The sequence below is a fragment of the Hemibagrus wyckioides genome, linkage group LG17, assembly GCF_019097595.1.
Source record: "Hemibagrus wyckioides isolate EC202008001 linkage group LG17, SWU_Hwy_1.0, whole genome shotgun sequence".
Lineage (NCBI taxonomy): Eukaryota > Metazoa > Chordata > Actinopteri > Siluriformes > Bagridae > Hemibagrus > Hemibagrus wyckioides.
In genome coordinates this window covers 1674068-1692124 of record NC_080726.1, presented here as the reverse complement: position 1 = coordinate 1692124, position 18057 = coordinate 1674068, and the positions used below count along the sequence as shown (strand labels likewise).

General features: G+C 39.9%; 1 protein-coding gene and 1 pseudogene across 1 annotated transcript; both read right to left on the bottom strand.

The window, feature by feature from the left end:
* Positions 1–2439: 2439 nt before the first annotated feature.
* Positions 2440–5098, bottom strand: LOC131368003 (tripartite motif-containing protein 29-like). The gene is made up of 6 exons (XM_058413760.1): positions 4852–5098; positions 3800–3895; positions 3434–3667; positions 3088–3247; positions 2764–2807; positions 2440–2589 (listed from the first exon to the last, which is right to left on the bottom strand). The coding sequence occupies exons 1-6, from the start codon at positions 4960–4962 to the stop codon at positions 2575–2577; spliced, it is 660 nt and encodes a 219-aa protein (XP_058269743.1). The 5' UTR covers positions 4963–5098; the 3' UTR covers positions 2440–2574.
* Positions 5099–10715: 5617 nt separating this feature from the next.
* LOC131368001 (tripartite motif-containing protein 16-like) lies at positions 10716–14476 on the bottom strand (annotated as a pseudogene).
* Positions 14477–18057: the final 3581 nt, after the last annotated feature.

Here is an 18057-nt window from a genome sequence, read left to right as displayed (position 1 = left end):
TTGCAACAAAGTTCTAATGTTGGTTATATGTGGTCTCTGAATAATTTTGTCCCCATCGATTTCCTGCACTCAGAATACACTGAAGCATGAGAATTCCTCCTGAAGGACCAAGTAAAAACACTTCAAGGCTCACTGGAGAAGCTGGAATTATGCATAAAGAGAAACTGAAGTTAAGCGAATAGAATCTCAACAATTTTACATTTTTTTGTAGCCATAATAGTAAATGCATAATGTTTAAATGTTAAACAGTCATAATTATGAAATCCAGAACTGGGCCATCACTCACTGTTTATCACCAGATGTAAAAGAGAACTGTCTTTCTGAAGAAGAGCATCTACTCCAGATCAGAGAACTCTGCTTTACAGTCACCTTGTAATATTTGATCCAAATCAGAATGGGGTTCTTTAAACAGTGTTTTGTTATATTTCTTATATCAATGCAAAAATAATTTCTTTTACAGTCTGACAGTGTTTGAGTCAAGCTACTGAAACAAACCACTAATCAAAAAAATTGTGAATGCTTGATCCACATCTGACGTTGTAACAGTTCATTTTTAATAATTCATTAATATTCCATCTGTTGGTGACTGAACTTCCAGGATTCTCTGCCTGAAGCTAAGAGGAGAGAACAGAATGCTCAGAATGAATACTTCACCCCAAAGAAACCACTAAAAAGCTGGAAAAAGATACCAAGAAGAAAAAAGGAATGAAATAAAAGATGATGTTTGAAATATTTTGGAATTGTTTAGTAGATAGATTTTTCTGTAGAAACTGCAGTTTGGCAGAGAACAACTAACTTGGCCCCTGAAAAGTGTTCGCCTTGTCACCGGGGATAGCGAGTGTGAATCCTGGTGATGTTCTCTGAGTGGAAGGGACGGCATTACTGTCTCTCATATGTCAATCACAGAGATGACAGCCAATCACTGGTGTCTGTTACTTTTTAATTCTACAGAAGAGTGCAGATAACGCTTTCCCGAGTGTGTTAAGGCTAGTTTACACTTTGAATGTTAGCCATCGCCTTCTCCAGTTGGAAGTTGTCCTGTGACTAGAGAGAGTTAGCTAGTAGTTGGGAATTAGCTAAGACCAAACAGAGGAGAAAATGGGAGCTCCTAAAATTCAACCCCATGTCAGTAATATGTGGTAACATCACAACACATCCTGGAAAGCATGCTGGCTAACAGGGCTGGTAGAAGCTTCATTTGAATTGCCAGTTTTATAAAGATTGATTTTGTATTTGTTTCATCCAGAGAAGGAAAAAATCCCCAGCATCCTGACATAATGCTGGAATTCTATAAGATTTTATTTATGATTTGTCATCACAGGCTATGTGAGTTCATTCTGTTTTCATCAAAATGGAGTTTTGGCTCTACTTCTAGTCATCCATCCATCCATCTATTGTCTATACCCGGTTTATATAGTTATAGTTATAGTTAACAACATAATGTTATAACAAAATAAAAGTTTATAGTTAACAATATAATTCTAATTAATCAAAAGCAAAAACAGTTAGAAAACTCTTTTAAAAATCCATATAAGTTAAAAATCACAGAGAGCTAAAAGTAGGAAATGACGACTAAGTGGCAGGAGAAAATAAATTTCTCAGTTATTTTGTACCTGTATTATAAATATATTAAATAGCAACATTGAAAAGGCTAAAAATCAACTGACAGTAAGGGTGTATTGGGTGTGACTCTTAACCAGGAAATAGTTCAAGATCTAAAATAATTAATGTCTTTTACACAGTAGGATGTGTTTCCATCAGCAGCAGCACAGAAAGACGTAGCAGTTTGAGTAAGTTTTATTATTTCTGAGGAAACAGTCTTTACCAAAGCAAAATTAAAAAATTTTAAGACACTGTTATGTTTCATATCAGGATAATAAATCCTCCTAATAGTGCATACAGTTAAATAGTCTGTTTGAGAACATTTCTTCTTTCTAGAAACATCCTACATTCTGCATTCATTACTGTTCCAGTTTCTGTACACAAAATGTCCAGTGTAGCTCAGGGAGAAATTAAATCTCACACCTCAGTTATAATTTTAATAAACACTTTTACCAACATTTCATTATGGATCACATAACCTAACAGATGACTTATAACTCCATATCCTGAACCCAGCATATAGAGGCTGAGTGAATGTGGTGTGGACTCTGTGGAGGAGCCTCATCGTGTCAGAGACGCTGTAGAAGGACAGAGTTCCTGCACTGTGATCCACATACACTCCTATTCTGGAGGATGCTGGACCTCGGAACTTAGTCTTAATTTTGTTGTGATAGAAAGAAACAGAGGAAGAAAAACACTGCAGACTCCAGGACTGACTGTTGAGTCCAAACCCACACTCATAACTCCGTCCTTTCCTGCTGATCTGTTTATATGAGACTGATATGAACACATCACCTCTCCTCTCCACCTCCCAGTAACAGCGTCCACACACACTCTCCTTACACAACACCTGAGTACAGTAGTCAAATCTCTCTGGAGGATCAGAGTATCGCCGGTGTGTCATTCTGCGTGTCACCACTCTGTTCTTCTCAGACAGGATGAGTATAGGATGTTCTGTGTTTGGATCCAGAGTCAGATAACAGAAATCTAAAGTAATAAAATGTCCACAGGTTAGATGTTAATCACAGGATTTATAATAAGTGTGTGTGAGACACCTGTCTGTGTTTCTATCCTCCTAATGCTTCTTTAAAATGGATCAGATTTAGATAAACTTTACAGACATTTTAACACTCATTAAGTTCTGGTGTGTGTGTTCTTTACACTTCTCTTTGGTTCTGGAGGTAAAATCATCTGAACTGCTGCAGCTGTGGAGACACAGAGACAAAATGGAGATTGAAAAATAAAATAAATGTGATTTTTTCCCCCTAAATTAAAAGTCACCATCTCAGTGCAGTAATTTTCATTTTCTCCCAAAATTTAAGAGTTTCTTTGTTTGTCTGCTAAATTTATTTTAATGTCATTTACAAGGCTGATGCTGATACTCTGTGATTTTATGCAGTCTTGTTCCTGCTTACTTCTTATTTCTGTTAGATGAATTTTATGCCTCTCTTTACTGTGATACACAAACAATGTTTGCTTGTTTACCTTGTGGACGGATTTTGTTGAATTCCTCCTCACAGATTTGCTCGACTTGTTTTTTCAGATCTGAGAGAGATTTCCTCACTCCATCAAATGAGAGATGTTGATTGACAGTGAAGCTGGGTGAGTCTTCACATCCAGGAGAGACACAGAGAGACGGGAAACTCTACAGAGAGGAAACATCATAGAGAAGGAGAAAAGTGTAGGAGAGGAACGAATGAATCTCAGACTGAATCAGACCAAAGACACACTTGTGATCTCAGACAGGAACATTTCTTCTTGCTGTAATGAGCTTTTAGGAGGAAACTTTGTGAGGAACAGCGCCCTCTGTAGATCAGACAGTGAGTGTTACCTGGAGGAAGTGGATGTGATCGTGTGTGTGTGAAAGCTCCTCCAGCTCAGTGACTCTCCTCTTAAGATCAGCAATCTCCTGCTCCAGTTGATTCAGGAGTCGTTCAGCTCGACTCACTTCAGCTTTCTCCTGAGTTCTGATCAGCTCCATCACCTCTGAGCGCTTTTTCTCCATGGAGCTGATCAGCTCACTGAAGATCCTCTCACTGTCATCTACTGCTGCCTGTGAACGCATCTGTTAGAACACACACACACACACAAAATGGAGATCTATATCATAAAGAAGCTCTTTGTGTGTATGTGTGTGTGTGTGTGTGTGTGTGTGTGTGTGTGTATGTGTGTGTGTGTGTGTGTTTTCACTCCTCACCTTAATAATGTCCACAGTCTGTTTCAGCTCCTGCACCTTCTTCTCCTTCTCCTGGATCCTCTGCTGGAATTTTATCTGCTCCTCCTTTAGCTCATTCTGATCAAATACAATACATTTAAAATACATTTCATTTATAGAAATAAAACTAAAATACAAAGAATTGTAACTGTAATTAAATAAAAACTAGAATCATTGCCTCTAGAACTAAATAAAATAAAGAGACCCACTATAAAGTAACTTCTATGTTCATATTTGTTCAGCACTTATTAAATGATGAGTTCTGGTTTTGTGTGAAATGGCAGCTGGCAGAAATAACAATGTTATTAATGTTTGTCACGTCACCTCCACCTCCACACTCAAATTCCCAGCATACACCACTGCCTACAAACATGGACTACATTCCGGACTACATTCCCCACACATGCACACATGCACATGCATGCACATGCACACACACACATACACACACACATCTCTTTATATCAGACTGCTCTTACAATGGTTCCCTGTGATGATGTGGTGTCCAACCTGGGTGAAATCTGGTTACCACGAGAGGCTCATCAACCTGGATCAGGACAAATATATCCAGACCAAGCTATAAGCTTTCCAGAACTGCAGCTCAGGGTTCTTTTTACATTTACAATTACTTTTACTCAGACTTTTAGTTGAAGGTGTTGTTGGTGCTTGCAAATAAGACCTTAAACATCTTCCCATGGTATCACACCATATGTAGTGTGTGTGTATATAAATATAAACTGAATATAAACCTGTCAAAAATAGAGTCTTCGACACTTTCAGTACTAAAAAAAAAGACTTTCAAATTGTAACACATGACCGTGTTAAATATCATCATAATCGTTACACTGTTTAAAGTACACTGACTGGTCTGACCTGTTTCACATCTTTACAAAACACCCTTTGTCTTTTAATAAAAATCCACTTCACATTGAATGAGTGTCATATAATTAATCAAATCACCTGAATAGAAATTAGATTAGAAACAGAATTTGTGTGAACTGACTTGAAAGATTATAATGATCTCCATTTCTTACCTGTTTTTCAGTTCTTTCCGTTTTAGTTGGAACAGTCTCATGACCTTTGTGTTCTTCCATCGTACACAAGTAACAGATGAAGCTTTGGTCAGTATGACAGTAGATCTCCATCAGTTTGTCATGTTCAGAGCAGATCTTCTCTTGGAGCTCTGCACAGGCTTCAACTAACTTGTGCTTCTTAAAGGCAGGAGACTGATAGTGAGGTTTAAGATGATCTTCACAATAGGAGGCCAAACAAACCAGACAGGACTTGATGGCTTTGTGTTTTCTCCCAGTGCAGAAATTACACTCCACATCTCCAGGTCCAGTGTAACAGTGAGCAGGAGAAGCAGCTTGGAGTTCAGTCTTCTTCAGTTTCTCCACCACTTCAGTCAGAATGTTGTTCCTGCATAGAACAGGCCTTGGAGTGAAAGTCTCTCTACACTGGGGGCAGCTGAAGACGCCCTTCACTGTGCGAAGTACTGTGCAGTGCAAGATTGAACAAGTCACAGCAATGATGAAGGAGCATGTGAAGGAGGCAATGAGAAAAGCTGAATACATAGCCACCACAACTGACTGCTGTACTGCTAGGAGAAGTTTATTGGGATTACATGTATACAGTTAAAAGGCATCCATACGTTTGATGCTTTGGTGGTTGCAGTGAATGAGATACATTCTGAGTATGAGATACAATAAAAATAGTAAGAACAATAACTGATAATGGCTTTAATTTTCTTAAAGCATTTTTCATTTGGAGAGAATGAGCATGACAATATTGCTGCTGTGGAAGTAAATGATGAGGTGCTGAATGATGATGAGTATGATGAGGAGTTTGAGGCCAAATACATTGATGCTGAAACCATTATGGCTGAAGATGATGGCCTACAGTATCAACTGCACCATAAGTATGCTTGTCATTTGTTGAATTTGATCTCTACAGTTGATGCTAATCATGCAAATAGGACAGAGGCTGCTTGCATGCTTTCCTACTTCATCATATTGTCTCTATAGTAATCATTATAGCTATACTGAAAATTTAATATCTATATATCTAATATCTAAATATCTATAATTATTTGTAATTATTGTAATATATATCTTCCAGACCATGATGAGTCTCGGATGTGGCCTGCTGACAATTCCCAAGTGCTTCTGATGAAGACGATTTCTTTTCTAATATGAAGCATGTACACACAGGATTCAAACAAACAGCTGGATGCATACCTCACATGTACAGGTGAATGTATGGACATGTTGAAACCTTACCTAGCTATATCTCACCTGTCACTTAAACCAAACACAGTCCTGCCTGCTTCAGCTGCCTGTGAAAGGCTTTTTAGTGCAGCTGGACTGAAGAGGAAGAATTAATTCACACAACCTTGAAAACCAGCTTAAGTTGAATAAGGACTTCTTCAAGTTTGACTAGTTTAGACCAACTGAAAATTTATATACTGGTCTCCATTTTAGAACGAGTCAGTCTTAACTAGATGTTGTCTCTGACAGCACAAGTGTATTTTTTTTGGACTGAGGAATTGTCTTTATTGTCTGAAATTCTATAAACATTGTAAATTTATAACTTATTATATTAAGTTTTTTTTTGTCATGCCTAAAGCTGTAATGCTGTTGTGCATTTATTAAAATAGAAGTGTATAATTTTTCTGGGATTAAGCTAGTTTTTTATTTATTTATAGTTTTAATTATTATTTAATTTCCGAAAGAAGAAATTCTACTGTTTGGCCGATGCACACATATACATTATTGCACATGCACACCCCACCAGCACCCACAATTGATCAATTTTATTGAGCTGATTTGGTATTCCATATCTTCAGTGTTTCATTATAAAGTTTACATTTATAGCATTTGGCAGACCCTGATCCAGAGAAACGTATATTTATCTCATTTATACAACTGAGTGTTAAGGGCTTTGCTCAAGGGCCAAACTCTTTGGCAGCTTGATGGTCCTCACAACCTTCCAATCAGTAGTCCAACACCTTAACCACTAAGCTACCACTTAGAGTGCTATTCTAAAACCAGCAGGCACTGAGAAAAACTTAATACCAAGATAACTGCCCTCTTTCAGCTGTATTGTTGATCATGCCATGTGGTTATACATTTGCATAGTGCAATTAACTCACTTCTCCCAGCTCATCCGGGAAGTTTTAAATACCCCACTGTATCTGTGCAGCTGCTCCACCTACACCAGAGATCGGACTCACCGGCCAACTATGCACTTAAGTTCCAGATGCTAGCTGAGTGGTTGGAATGATGCAGCTCTTCACACAGTCTTCAGAGAGGGACTGAGCCCTGCTCCACAAGTGGAGATGGCAGGCAAGTAGGACTTCTACTGTGGCCAATCCAGACTGCCCCTCCTACCATGAGAAACCTGGACAATGCATCTGCTAGGGTGGGCCGGAAATCCTGCCCATATAGCTTGTTGTTACCCAAGCAATTGCGATATTCTAATGAGGTGCTTCATATTTCATATTTCATGTCTTAGTCGACGCTGGGTTGGCCATCAACCTGATCCACCGCCAGCTGGTTGATAACCCGCTGTCCCATGTGCCACTCCTCTGAAAATCATAGCCGTGGATAACCAACCCATTCGAGACAGTGATATTACCCATCAGACCATCCCCATCATGCTCCAAATTTCATGTGGATGAGCTGTTACTCTTCATGATATCTTCACGGTCCAACCCCATCATTTTGGGGTTCCCATGGCTCAGTATTCATGACCCTTGGGTCACCTGGAGACACAAAGAACTCACCTGATGGTCCCTCCATTGTCTCAACCTATGGCGACCCATGCCGCACCACCTCTATTGAGAACCTGGAACCCATATCTACCACTCATATCCCTAGGGAATACTGGAACCTGCAGCAGGTGTTCAGCAAAGAATGTGCACAACCCCTGCACTGATCATGTGATGTTGAAAGACAATGTAGATTATGTGTAAAGTGCAGGCAGGGACTCCGGCAAGACTAGCTATGACATCATAACTAAAAGGGAGAGCCAGAAGGTGACAAACATGAAGGCTTCCTGGGACATAAAGCATCCGACCACTTCACAGTCAGCAAACCTGAGCGACTTGCGAGGGTGGTAAGATGACAGCATCCAAACATTCCAGTACACCAAACACTCTATGCCCATGAACCTTCTAGATCTGCTCCTTTACCTAAGAAAACTATACATTAAAAGCTTGACTAAACAAATGTGTCTTCAGCCTAGACTTAAACACTGAGACTGTGTCTGAATCCCCAACACTAATTGGAAGGCTGTTCCAAAACTTTGAGAGATGGTTGTTGACTTCACACACGCACTCTCTCTCACCTGTGAACAAACTCAAATTGTTCATTACTTATTGCACTACCCCAACCCTTGTTAATATTTCATCTGGTGCTATATTTATGTTTATTTCTATTTGCACTACATCAACCACTGGTAATGCATTTTTGCAGAATACGAGTTGTCAGGCCACTATATTTATATGTTACAATCATATATGTTATTAGTTACTTGGTTTTTCTACTGTTTCTTAAAGTTGTACATCATTTCATTTTATTTCATTTTACATTTCATTGCACGTTCTTTTCCTTTTTCGGCATTAACAGTCCTGTGGCTAGGACAAACTTCTGTCCTAACTCTGTGTGTTTTGTGTTTGAACTTTATGTTGTTGTATGTTTATGTAGCACCAGGTCCTGGAGAAATGTTTCATTTTCAGTTACATGTACTGTGTACACAGCTATATGTGGTTGAAATGACAGTAAAAGCTTCTTGAATCTTGAATTGAATCTTGAATCTTCAGAGGAACAGGTGCCTGATGGCTGGCAGGAACACGACTGAAAAGATTTCAGAATCATTTGCATGCAGATCTGTCACAACATCCGTTGGAGGGTGGGGCACACATATTTGCAGATGGATCATGCTCTAAACCCAATGATAATACCACCTTATGTGGGTATTCAGTCTGTTCTTTGCCTAACGTTGTACATGAAGCTTGCTCTATTCCTTTTCTTTCAGCTCAGACTGCTGAACTTGTTGCTTTAACAAGGGCATGTTATTTGTTTAAAGATCAAGTTGTGACTATTTATACTGATATGCTTTTGGTGTAGCTCATGATTTTGGTAAGATTTGGCATGCACATGGTTTAAAGCTGCAAATGTTAAACCCATTTCACATGCTACTGGTTTCTAATCTCTGAGGCCTCAGTGTTACCTAAATGTTTAGCCGTCGTCAAGGTCAAGGGTCATGACCCAGGAGATTCTGAAATGGCTCATGGTAACTCTCTAGCTGATGAAGTAGCAAAATGGGCTGCCAAAGTAGGTACATCCTCACCTTTTGTGCACAAAACAGCCACAGTATTTTCTCTGTTTACACACATTTTGATTACAATAGAGATTGACATATCTTTTCTACAAACACAGGCTATAAAACAAGATCCTTTGTTTTGGTCGTCTGAGAACTGTTTGCTGTTTTCATAAGGATGAACTGATTCGCTGTCCTCCCCTGTTCTGTCTTACCATTTCTCTTGCGCCATGTTCATGGTATCTCACATGCCACACAAAGAGGGGTGATTAGAAACATCAACAAACAATTTTGTATTCTTAATTAAGAATCGTTCTACTTGATGCATGTTTGATTTGTGCCAGAGCCAATGTTCAGGGTAAAACTGCCAAACACGATGTGTTACCCCCTCCAGAATCGCCGTTTCAAGCTTTACAAATCGACTTTACACACATGCCACCTGTGAGAAACCTAAAATACATTTTGGCGATTGTTGATAAGTTCTCAAAATGGGTTGAAGCTTTTCCCTGTGCAAAGGAAAATGCAAATACTGTTTTAAAAAAACAGTAAAATAAAAAAGTTTGACAAAAGAAATCACACCTAGGTATGGTATCCTACAATCAATTGACAGTGATAACGGTACACCGTTCAGGTCTAAAGTGACCCAAAAACTTTGTCAGTATCTCAACATTGACTGGAAAGTTCACATTCCATACCATCCCCAAAGTTCAGGGACAGTAGAAAGAAAGAATAGAACCATTAAAGACACGCTTACTAAGGCGTTATTACAAACCAATAGCTGAAACTGGGTGGATCCCCTGCCCTCAGTTCTTTGTGAAATTTGCATGATGCCACATCCAAATCTCAACTATCTCCTTTTGAGATAATTATGGGCAGGCCATTTACAACCCCTTGGACTAAAGGTGTTTCCTTTGTCGGCGATTGCACTCAAGCACTAGTGTGCATGGTAATGTCTCTGCCTCTCTCCCTCTACCTACAGATCAGCTGACTCACCCTTTCTCCCAGGTGATGCTGTTTTAGTAAAAAGCCCCAGTCCCAGGAAAGTGGGGGAAGCAGCCTTTGGCCATCCAACTAGAGTGGTAGCAGTCACACGCACTGCTGCCCTCACTGATTATCAACCTCAGTGGATCCACGCCAGCAGGGTGAAGCGGTGCCCTGTTCCAGTGACCTCTACCTTTGGTCAGAGCCTCGTCACTTGGTGGTGCTCACTGATGCTGTGGAGGAATCTGTGTGGACAGCCTGTGACCAGGAAACAGCCATGGACAGAGCCACTTGGGGACTTTCACACCGTCACACATCTGCCATTACATCTGTCAGCTTGTGACAGCAAGGAATTAGTACCTATAATGAACTAAGAAACTACACTGACCTAATAATTTCTCATGGGCTGTTGATTGCTGCTGTAGAAAGGACATTATTCAGTTAAGGTTACATTATATTGTCCAGTCTAGTTGTGTCCAAATGATGATGGGTTCCCTTCTGAGCCTGGTTCCTCTCAAGGTTTCTTCTTCATATAACGTCTTTTAAACAGTAGGATGTTTTTCCACCAGCAGCAGCACAGAAAGATACAGCAGTTTGAGTAAGTTTTATTATTTCTGAGGAAACAGTCATTGACAAAGCAAAAATATAATTTTGTAACACATTGTAATGTTCATCAGGATAATAAATCCTCCTAATAGTACAGTTAAATAGTCTGTTTGAGAACATTTCTTCTTTCTAGAAACATCCTACATTCTGCATTCATTACTGTTCCAGTTTCTGTACACAAAATGTCCAGTGTAGCTCAGGGAGAAATTAAATCTCACACCTCAGTTATAATTTTAATAAACACTTTTACCAACATTTCATTATGGATCACATAACCTAACAGGTGACTTATAACTCCATATCCTGAACCCAGCATATAGAGGCTGAGTGAATGTGGTGTGGACTCTGTGGAGGAGCCTCATCGTGTCAGAGACGCTGTAGAAGGACAGAGTTCCTGCACTGTGATCCACATACACTCCTATTCTGGAGGATGCTGGACCTTGGAGCTCAGTCTGAATGTTGTTACACCGGAAGGAGACAGATGAAGAAGAACACTGCAGACTCCAGGACTGACTGTTGAGTCCAAACCCACACTCATAACCCCATCCTTTCCTGCTGATCTCTTTATATGAGACTGATATGGACACATTACCGCTCCACTCCACCTCCCAGTAACAGCGTCCACACACACTCTCCTTACACAACACCTGAGTACAGGAGTCAAATCTCTCTGGATGATCAGAGTATCGCTGTTCTGTCGTACTGCGTGTCACCACTCTGTTCTTCTCAGACAGAATGAGTTCAGGATGTATTGTGTTTGGATCCAGAGTCAGATAACAGAAATCTAAAGTAATAAAATGTCCACAGGTTAGATGTTAATCACAGGATTTATAATAAGTGTGTGTGAGACACCTGTCTGTGTTTCTATCCTCCTAATGCTTCTTTATAAAAAATAATCAGATTTATATAAACAATACAGACATATATACAAACAATACAGTGTGTGTGTGTTGTGTACACCTACACTGCAGAAAATCTTCTCTTCTCTTTGGTTCTGAGGGTAAAATTATCTGAACTGCTGCAGCTGTGGAGAAACAGAGACAAAATGGAGAGAGAAAAATGACAATTTTTTAAAATTTATTTTTACCTAAATTAAAAGTCACCATCTCAAATTAAGCATCAGTCATGATTTTATCCAAAAATGTAAGATTTTTCTTTGTTTGTCTGCTAAATTTATTTTAATGTCATTTACAAGGCTGATGCTGATACTCTGTGATTTTATGCAGTCTTGTTCCTGCTTACTTCTTATTTCTGTTAGATGAATTTTATGCCTCTCTTTACTGTGATACACAAACAATGTTTGCTTGTTTACCTTGTGGACGGATTTTGTTGAATTCCTCCTCATAGATTTGCTCGACTCATTCTTTCAGATCTGAGAGAGATTTCCTCACTCCATCAAATGAGAGATGTTGATTGACAGTGAAGCTGGGTGAGTCTTCACATCCAGGAGAGACACAGAGAGACGGGAAACTCTACAGAGAGGAAACACATCATAAAGAAGGAGAAAAGTGTAGGAGAGGAACGAATGAATCTCAGACTGAATCAGACCAAAGACACACTTGTGATCTCAGACAGGAACATTTCTTCTTGCTGTAATGAGCTTTTAGGAGGAAACTTTGTGAGGAACAGCGCCCTCTGTAGATCAGACAGTGAGTGTTACCTGGAGGAAGTGGATGTGATCGTGTGTGTGTGAAAGCTCCTCCAGCTCAGTGACTCTCCTCTTAAGATCAGCAATCTCCTGCTCCAGTTGATTCAGGAGTCGTTCAGCTCGACTCACTTCAGCTTTCTCCTGAGTTCTGATCAGCTCCGTCACCTCAGAGCGCTTTTTCTCCATGGAGCTGATCAGCTCACTGAAGATCCTCTCACTGTCATCTACTGCTGCCTGTGAACGTATCTGTTAGAACACACACACACACACAAAATGGAGATCTAGATCATAAAGAAGCTCTTTGTGTGTATGTGTGTGTGTGTGTGTGTGTGTATGTGTGTGTGTGTGTGTGTGTGTGTGTTTTCACTCCTCACCTTAATAATGTCCACAGTCTGTTTCAGCTCCTGCACCTTCTTCTCCTTCTCCTGGATCCTCTGCTGGAATTTTATCTGCTCCTCCTTTAGCTCATTCTGATCAAATACAATACATTTAAAATACATTTCATTTATAGAAATAAAACTAAAATACAAAGAATTGTAACTGTAATTAAATAAAAACTAGAATCATTGCCTCTAGAACTAAATAAAATAAAGAGACCCACTATAAAGTAACTTCTATGTTCATATTTGTTCAGCACTTATTAAATGATGAGTTCTGGTTTTGTGTGAAATGGCAGCTGGCAGAAATAACAATGTTATTAATGTTTGTCACGTCACCTCCACCTCCACACTCAAATTCCCAGCATACACCACTGCCTACAAACATGGACTACATTCCCCACAACACACACACACCCACACACACACACACACACACACACACTTCTCTCTCTCACTCTCAGTCACCCAGCTGAATGTTGTTGTGTCAAAAAGAGACAGATGAAGAGGAAGACTCCAGACTCCAAGACTGACTGTTGAATCTAAAGCCACACCATGAGAGGATCCTCAACTGGGATCAGGACAAATATATCTAGTCCAAGCTATTCTTTTTACATTTCCACAATCACTTTCACTCAGTCGTTTAGTTTAAGGTGTTGTTGGTATTTGCAAATGAGACCTTAAACATCTTCCAGTGGTATTCCACCGTATGTAGTGTGTGTGTGCATAAATAAATATAAACTAAATATAAACCTGTCTAAAATAAAGAAGCTTCAATAGTTTCAGAACTGAAACAAAACAGACTTTCAAATCAGAATGTAACACATTCTGAAGTGTAACACATGACCTTGTTACATATCTTCATCATCTTCGTCATCATCATCATCATCATACTGTTGGCTGTTTAAAGTACACTGACTGGTCTGACCTGTTTCATACATCTTTACAAAACACCCTTTGGCTTTTAATAAAAATCCACTTCATCTCAATAGAAATTAGATTAGAAACAGAATTTGTAGAAACTGACTTGAAAAATTATAATGATCTCCAGTTCTCACCTGTTTTTCAGTTCTTTCTGCTTTAGTTGAAACAGTCTCATGACCTTTGTGTTTTTCAATCGTACACAAGTAACAAATGAAGCTTTGGTCAGTACGACAGTAGATCTCCATCAGTTTGTCATGTTCAGAGCAGATCTTCTCTTGGAGCTCTGCACAGGCTTCAACTAACTTGTGCTTCTTAAAGGCAGGAGACTGATAGTGAGGTTTAAGATGATCTTCACAATAGGAGGCCTGACAAACCAGACAGGACTTGACGGCTTTGTGTTTTCTCCCAGTGCAGGAATCACACTCCACATCTCCAGGTCCAGTGTAACAGTGAGCAGGAGAATCAGCTTGGAGTTCAGTCTTCTTCAGTTTCTCCACCACTTCAGTCAGAATGTTGTTCCTGCGTAGAACAGGCCTTGGAGTGAAAGTCTCTCTACACTGGGGGCAGCTGAAGACACCCTTCACATCCTCCTGATCCCACTGACCATTAATACACACCTTACAGAAACTGTGGCCACAGGGAGTAGTCACTGGATCTGTCAGGGGATCCAGACACACTGGACAGAGGAACTGATCCACAGAAAATTTTACTGAAATACTGGCTTGTGCCATTTTCCTGAGAGAGAGAGAGAGAGAGAGAGACAGAGAGAGAGAGAGAGAGAGAGAGAGAGAAATGTATAAGTTTCGTTTTCTCTGAAATGAACTTCCTGGTTCAGTGTGTTATAGTGTGACAGAGAGAGTAGGCGTGGTTTTACAGAGAAAAGGAGTTCAAGTTCAAGGAGTTTTAATGCTAGTTATTCTGTGATTTAAATAGTCAGATTAACTGAATTGTGATTTTTTTTCCTGTTAATTTTTTGTGAATTTGAATAAGGTAAATAATCCTTGACATATAAAATTTAGAATATTCACACCTTTTTCTAAGTACATCTTAATAGCTGTTTATTCTACAAGCTTGGCACTCCTCCAGCTGAAGATCTTCTCCATTTTCTCTCTGTAGAAGCTCTCAAACTCAGCTTGTATGGAGAGTGACACTATACCTTTGGCATTGCTAGGGTTAGTTAGAAGGAATGAGGGGCTCAGCCCCCTAGGACTATGACTTACCAAGACAACAGAGAATGATTTTCAAAACATCATAAACCTTTAATAAGTAACTAGAGATAACAAATCAACAATATGGTACACTACTATATGTTTAAACATTTTAAACATAAAAAAGAAATGCAAACACAGTGTAAAAAAAATACTACTTTTTTTCAATGTCCTTTGTCTATAAAGAGTTATGTCTGTCTTTTTGTCTTAGTCTCATTAAATTTTTCAGCCAATTTCATTTTAGGTGGCAGATTCTGTGTGTGTCTACTTGACTTGAGTGTAACAAATCTGTCCATTACTCTTCCTGTCTCAATTGTATTTACAGATTCTTTTTCAAATGACAAGATGGCAAGGTTGTTGAGGCTTTCCTGACCCATGGTTTGCCTCAACCATGTGTGCAGGTGTCTCAGGGCACTAAGTGATAGCTCACATGTACAGCTACTGACAGAAAGTGTTTTTACCTGCAGAGGTTTTTTGAGAGATGGAAACATGTCACAGTCAGCATATCTGGAATGCTACCTTCCTCCTTCTTTTTCCCTAGATAGTGTTTTGCCACAAATATTTCTTCTGCACTAGGCTCTCTATTGTAGTGCAGTGTAAGATCACTGAGAAGATCTTGTGACAAGAAGGATTGGGACAATGGGTGACAGCCCTGCACACCCTTCAGAATACTATCCCCTACACTTGAAAACCTTTGATTGAGCTCACTTATCATCTGATCCACACATGACTCTTCAGATTATTAAAGTTCCCTATCTATCTATCTATCTATCTATCTATCTATCTATCTATCTATCTATCTATCTATCTATCTATCTATCTATCTATCTATCTATCTATCTATCTGTGTATGTGTGTGTATGTATGTACTCATAAACCTACATTATATTGATTAAAGTTATTTAATTTAATCAGAACTACAAACTTACAAACTGATATTCAAACTGTTAAGTTTGGTGGAACAGTTGCTTTATTGTTATCTCACCAACTCTTCCAGTGAATAAATGAATGTAAGATGATTGTCCAATGGCCGTATATCAACAACAGTGTCACCTGCTGACCAGAATAGGTACTGCTCTGATAAACAGCTTGACACATACAGTAAGTTTTAAGAACGTGTGTGGCGGAATGAAGGTGTAAAATAAGTGCTAACAGACAGACATATCTTGATACCGGTATGTCTTGTACTTTGAGGGTACTTCGAGGGTGGAACCCCCAAAGCCCCACCCTCACAATGCCACTGTCTTAGATTATTTTCTGTTTGAACTTAAAACTACATTTAAAAAAAATAAGAAATAAAGCAAGAACAAATTCTGATATGTCAGTATTCGGATGAGGGCGAGGAAGGGAATGTGCACCAGATGTCATTACAGAGCCCCTCCCACGAATGACTTTGGTGGAACTCTTCGACCAGTGAGGGGTCGAGGATGTCCTGGGAATCTACCCATGACCTTTCCTCAGGGCTGTAACCCTCCCAATCGATCAGGTACTGAAGGCGGAGTTACTGAAGAATTTCTCTTACCAGGTATGCTGGGGAACCCTCAATGTCCAGGGGAGGTGGAGATGTAGTGTCAGGGGGTTCTTCGTTGCATGGCACATGGGCTGGTTTGAGCAATTATACATGGAATGAAGATGATATACGATACATTGGGGAAGCTGTAACTGGTAAGTTAAAGGGTTGATTTGCCTGATCACCTTGAAAGGTCCAATGTAGCAGTGACTGAGCTTTCTACATGGGAGTCAGAGGTTGAGGTTACAGGTCGAGAGCCATACCAGTTGACCAGGTGGGTAACCCAGATGAGGACGGTGTCTTCAATTGGCCTGTATATGCTGGTGATGCACTGCTCTCTGTAGCTGCACATGAGCACCTTCCTATACGGCCCTGCTGTGTTGATACCACTCATCTACTGCAGGGACATTAGACGGTTATCTGGGTTGTGTCTCCTGGACAGGGCATCAGCTTTGGAGTTCTTGGAACCTGGTCAATATGTGACGGTGAAATTAAACCTGGTGAAGGAGAGCGCCCATCTAGCCTGGCAGGGGTTCAACCTTTTAGCATCTTTGATGTACTTGAGGTTCTTATTGTCTGTTATTACTTGGAATGGGCACCCTCAAGCCAGTGTCTACATTCTTCCAGAGCTGCCTTGATTGATAACAGTTCTTTGTTCCCCACGTCATAGTTCACTTCTGCTGGGGTTAGTCTCCGGGAAAAATAGGTGCATGGGAATAGCTTTGCCGAGGTGCCTTGACGTTGTAACAAGACTGCCCTAATACCACAGTTTGATGTCTCCACCTCCACGATTAATGAGAGCTGTTGTAAATCTTGTCTTTAGATTAGTTTTTGTGCAGCATCAATTCAGATGAGCTTCTTTGGCTTACCGCTTAAGAGTGAGAGAGGCAGTCACCGTGCTATAGTCTCTGATGAATTGTCCCAGAAACCTCTGCAGGTCCTTAATGGTCATGGGTTTGGGCCATTCCATCAATGCTGTGACTTTTTCCTGGTCTATAGCAACTCCTCGAGTGCTAATGATATATCCCTAGAATAAGATGGTCGTGCAGTGAAATTTACACATTTGGATATGAAATTTATCCAAAATTTGTGAACAAGTTGTGATGTAGTAATCAGAGTAGGACAGTTTGCACATCATGCATGTGCTGTTCCCGGGTTTGAGAGTAAATGAGGATGTCGAGGTCCCGAAAAATCTCGTTGATGAACTATTGGAAAACTGCTGGTGCATTACATAGGCTATAAGGTATAACAAAATACTCATAGTGACCCCTGGTGGTAATAAACACAGTCTTCCACTAGTCCCCTTCTTTGATTCTAATGAGGTTGTAAGCCCTCCTGAGGTCAACCTTAGTAAAAATCCTGGTTTCTCAAAGTTGATGCAATGCAGAGGGAACCAGTGGCATGGGATATGGGTGCTTCACCGTGATAGCATTTAAGACATGAAAATTGATGCAGGGTCATAATCCCCCTTCTTTCTTCTCTGCAAAAAATAAACCAGAGATAGCAGGGGAGGTCAAAGCGCATATGTATCCATTCACCAAGGCTTCTTCAATAAATTCCTCCATGGCCTAAGTCTCTGGAAGGGAAAGCCAATACACCTGCCTCTTAGGAGGTGAAGAGTTATGTAGCATATCTATGGTACAGTCCCAGGGCCTGTGTGGAGG